Genomic DNA, 4348 nt, shown 5'->3' on the forward strand with positions numbered 1-4348 from the left:
TCCTGTACCTATTGGGTAGATCTGATTTTTTTTTTTTTGTTATTCTAGTTGGTCCATGGGTTTCCTAGGTGGTTGGGGTCAACTAAAACACACAAATTTCAGACCCCCAACATACATATTATTAACAGATTTTTGATCTGAAACTATGTCATTTATTCTGTGGTTTATAAGCACTATTTATGAAGAAACGGAAAGAGGTGTAAAAAAAAAAACTTCTTAAAATCAAAGATCTGGTTAAAATACTTTAGGGTAATGTTCTTTTACAATTCCTAGTTTTTAAGTTTGTTAATGTTTACCATATAATAAACAACACAGTAATTTGTATAATTTTTAGAATAAGTAAATCTCATCGGTTAGAAAATGTCAGTTCAGCTTACTAGTACTGGAATACATATTTTTGTCTAAAATTAGTTGAGTAATATAAAGTTTTAACAGGCCCTGATTTACACAAGAGGCTCAATTTTTTACCCTAAACTGTAAAAATATTTGACACCATATATTCTCTTTTGATACTTATTTCTTGAAAAACGTTATTATTTATATTTTAAAATATATATTGAAAGACAAAAATTATATATTGTAAAACAAAACTGTTAAGAAATATATTTCATAAAAATAGAAGGCCCTAACAGTTGTGGCTGCAGTTAGGAAATGGGACTCTCACAGGGGCTGTTCTTCTTTCACCAAGATAATGACAATATTTATACATTTTAATTATACAATAAAGTTGAAAAAAAAATCCTGTACCAAAGCATTAAGCTATAAGTGTACAGTGTCACTAAGCATTAATAGTAATACAAAAAGACGTTGATTTTCATATCTCGTAATTTCTAAATTTACGTAACACATCACCTGGCGGTTCACTCTTCCATACTGAATGTTCCTCCGCTGGTCTTGACAGAGTACTTGGTGAATCGTCTGGTCTATTCGAGCTACCTCCTCCAATCAACATGGGTTCCTTTCGTTTCTTTGTGACCCAGTGCATAGAAGAGTGTGCACTTTTCCCTAAATTCATCCATTGTTCAAATGGCATGGCTATACAGCCTCTACGCCATTTGTCGTACAATTTTCTCATTTCTGGATCCATCAATATATCCTTGGCTCTCTGCAGCTTCTGAAACTGTTGAACTGCAGTTGAATCGGGATTTTTATCTGGATGAAGACCGACAGCTCTGTATCTGTATTCTGCTAAAATCTGTTCTGTCGATGATAATTCGTCACAACCAAGAATAAAATAAAAATCGTCATCTTCCTTACGTTCGAACTGTAAGATCGCATCCATTAAAATATGCTCGAATTTAATTTTGTTAATCAGGCAAAACTTTACCCTGCTTTTGAGGCGATAGGTATAATAATATTGATATTTGTCTAAACGGTTAACGACGCAGACGTAAGTGTTCGAGAGGTATCACTCGGGGGAATGGTAGTCTCTTCACCATATCAATCTATTTTCCTTCAAACACTCGAGGCTTCAAGTAAACACTACACCGAGAGTTGGTCCACGTGACTGTAAAAGCTCGAGATTACACGGAGAAGCATCCAAAACGCCTACTTTGCTGCACGAGCGCCATCTGTTAAATATTACCGAAGCAAAATGTATAGTTTTTATTAATTATTTGTGTTTGTGTGTGTTACAGTGTGTTTACACTGTTGTCTTGTATTTTGATATATACTTATTTAATTATATTAATCATGTGGAATATTTTAAGGGGAAAACCAAGAGCAGATTTTCTTAATAAGTTCTATAAACTAATAAAAGTTAAAACCCCTTTTCAGTGTTTCATGGTTAGTAGCCGTCCAAAATTCTTATTTAATCTTTGTTATTGTAAAGGTTTTATTTTAACATCTTATCGAAAACTATACAAAGAAAGAATATTATTGACAATTCTTTGAAATATATATGCTTTGTTAAATATAACATATATAATTCAGTCAGAACAACTAACGTCTAGAAAACATTTTTCTAAGTCATTCTTTTGAAACTCATGGAAAATTCATAACAGAGTTTATGATAATACTTTTAGCTACTATAAAACCAGCAAAATAAGTTGGGCTCTTCCTTTTAATTAACATAGTTTTACTTTACATCCCCCCCTATCAGTTCTTCGTATGTATGCACATATTATATTTTAATATGCGTCGCCGTTCGTTTCATGAGATTTATTTTTCAAGCGTATCAATTCCTTTCGTTATCATTCGATTTTAGAGAAATAAGACACTTTATCGTTATCTGCACAACGTGAAAGCTTTGATGTCATTCCTTATTTAATACTGAAACACTGCTTTGTATTAATTGGACTACCTGGAGTTTGTGGTGTTCACGCACAATATAAGAGAAAAGTTCTCATTATGTTCAATAGATGGCGCTTTAACATTTGGCTTATATTTAAATAACTAAGAGCGCTCGAGTTTGTATTTTATTCGTCTTTTCATGCTAATTTTTATTCCATAGCAAGGTTGAGTGTTTTACCATGTGGTTAGTAGCACTAAATTTAAATGCAGAAAAGTTAACGTGGTAAATTTTGATTGTTACGTATGGCTATTATTACATGAAATACGAGGTCACAGTATTTCTAAAATCTTTTAGCTGAAATAACTATGGTTTTATACAAGAAACATTTTGAAAATACACCAGCTATCTGCTAAAGAAGCATGAAAATAATACTTGCAACAGTTCTGTAAAAGTAGAGCAAGTTTCAAGATACTTTTTTAGGCCCGACTACGTACTAATAAATTAGTTCTTTTTTGTTTTCATAGGATTTTGTTAGCCCGTTTCTAATTAATGTCGAGTTTTAGCGTTACAAGTCCTCGGGTTTATAAAATCTAGCATACTGGTCACATTAATTATTCTCCCGTCAAAACAACATTTTAATTAATTATAGGAAAAGCTTGTTTATCTTTTTTTTTTTTTTGTCAGATAAACTACAAAGTAAAAATACTTGATTTTCTTTGAAGAAGTCGTTTGATCCTTTGTTGCATAGTATTATCTCTAGGCACAACTCACTTTCAGAAAAAACAGCGTTTATTCAAATATTCAAGTTCTACATTAATGCTATTTTTAATTAATTAAAAACAGTTAATTAACTGACACCTCTAGCTGAAACGTGGCGTAAACACCTGTAGTTACACCAAGACGTTGTCACTTATCTTTCAATGCAAGTGCAGTATGATTTTATTCGAACGAAATAAAATACTATAGGACAAAAGTTATTTTGAAAATTTAATCACACAATACCAATGTAACTAATGAAAGGGAGGCACTGCTTAAATTTTAGACATCTTTAAACATCAAAGGATTTTAAAATACTTGTATTCAAGCAACATTTATTTTTACTCGTTTAATAATACGCATTTTGGATTATATTATATTTACAAATTTATACAACTCTGAACAATGATTATTGGTAATTAATTTAAAATTAAAACTCAAAAGATAATGTATAAATAAATAAACTATATAGGTGAAAACTTCCCAGGGCATCCGACATATAGCGCATGGTTTCTATTTAAATAAATTCAATATTTATAATTTCGTGAGGCAACTGAAAATAGTTTTACAAAAATAAAAATTAAGCCTTTTTGCACACTACCCTCACCTTAAGATAAAATTATAAAACAAAAACGTTGTCCCTTAACGTATAAGAAAACAAAGCCGGATAACAAAAGTCACAAGAATTAGGCCAAACATTTCTCATCATAACGTGTAAGAAAACAAAACTTACAAGAATTAGGCTAAACACTTCTCATCATAACGTGTAAGAAAACAAAACTTACAAGAATTAGGCTAAACACTTCTCATCATAACGTGTATGAAAACAAAACTTACAAGAATTAGGCTAAACACTTCTCATCATAACGTGTATGAAAACAAAACTTACAAGAATTAGGCTAAACACTTCTCATCATAACATGTAAGAAAACAAAGCCAGATCACAAAACTTACAAGAATTAGGCCAAACACTTGTAATCACGTGATCATGAGGTATATTTTCTCAAGATGTCTCTATTTTGAAGAGGGGGGAAATGTTCTTAATTCGTCATAAAATCAAGTCGGGAATATTTATATTATCAAGAAAGTTCTATGATTTTTTGCTCACTAATAGATGGCATGACATAAAAATCATAAAACGATGAAAATATTTCAAAAAGTTTAGCCCTATAATTTGTACTAACGGCAAAATATTAGAGTATACAAACAAAAGTATAAAACACTCGTAGTCTCTTCTTTTCTACTAAACAATTCTTTTAATTATAAAAAAAAACTCGTCTTCAATACAGTTAAAAGTTTGTTATTTAATCATGTCCTTAAAAGAGGTTTTATTAGTGGGTAAACTGAGGTGAAGATTTA

At 30.9% G+C, this 4348-nt stretch overlaps 1 protein-coding gene across 1 annotated transcript; it reads right to left on the reverse strand.

Moving 5' to 3' along the window:
- Positions 1 to 25: 25 nt before the first annotated feature.
- LOC106471988 (J domain-containing protein-like) lies at positions 26 to 1386 on the reverse strand. Its single transcript, XM_013932616.2, has one exon. The coding sequence runs from the start codon at positions 1280 to 1282 to the stop codon at positions 815 to 817; it is 468 nt and encodes a 155-aa protein (XP_013788070.1). The 5' UTR covers positions 1283 to 1386; the 3' UTR covers positions 26 to 814.
- Between the last annotated feature and the right edge of the window lie 2962 nt (positions 1387 to 4348).

Source organism: Limulus polyphemus, unplaced genomic scaffold (genome assembly GCF_000517525.1).
Source record: "Limulus polyphemus unplaced genomic scaffold, Limulus_polyphemus-2.1.2 Scaffold5006, whole genome shotgun sequence".
Lineage (NCBI taxonomy): Eukaryota > Metazoa > Arthropoda > Merostomata > Xiphosura > Limulidae > Limulus > Limulus polyphemus.

Bases quoted from the DNA above. Each gene is read 5' to 3' on its own strand.
- LOC106471988 (XM_013932616.2), bottom strand. From the start codon at position 1,282: ATGGATGCGATCTTACAGTTCGAACGTAAGGAAGATGACGATTTTTAT.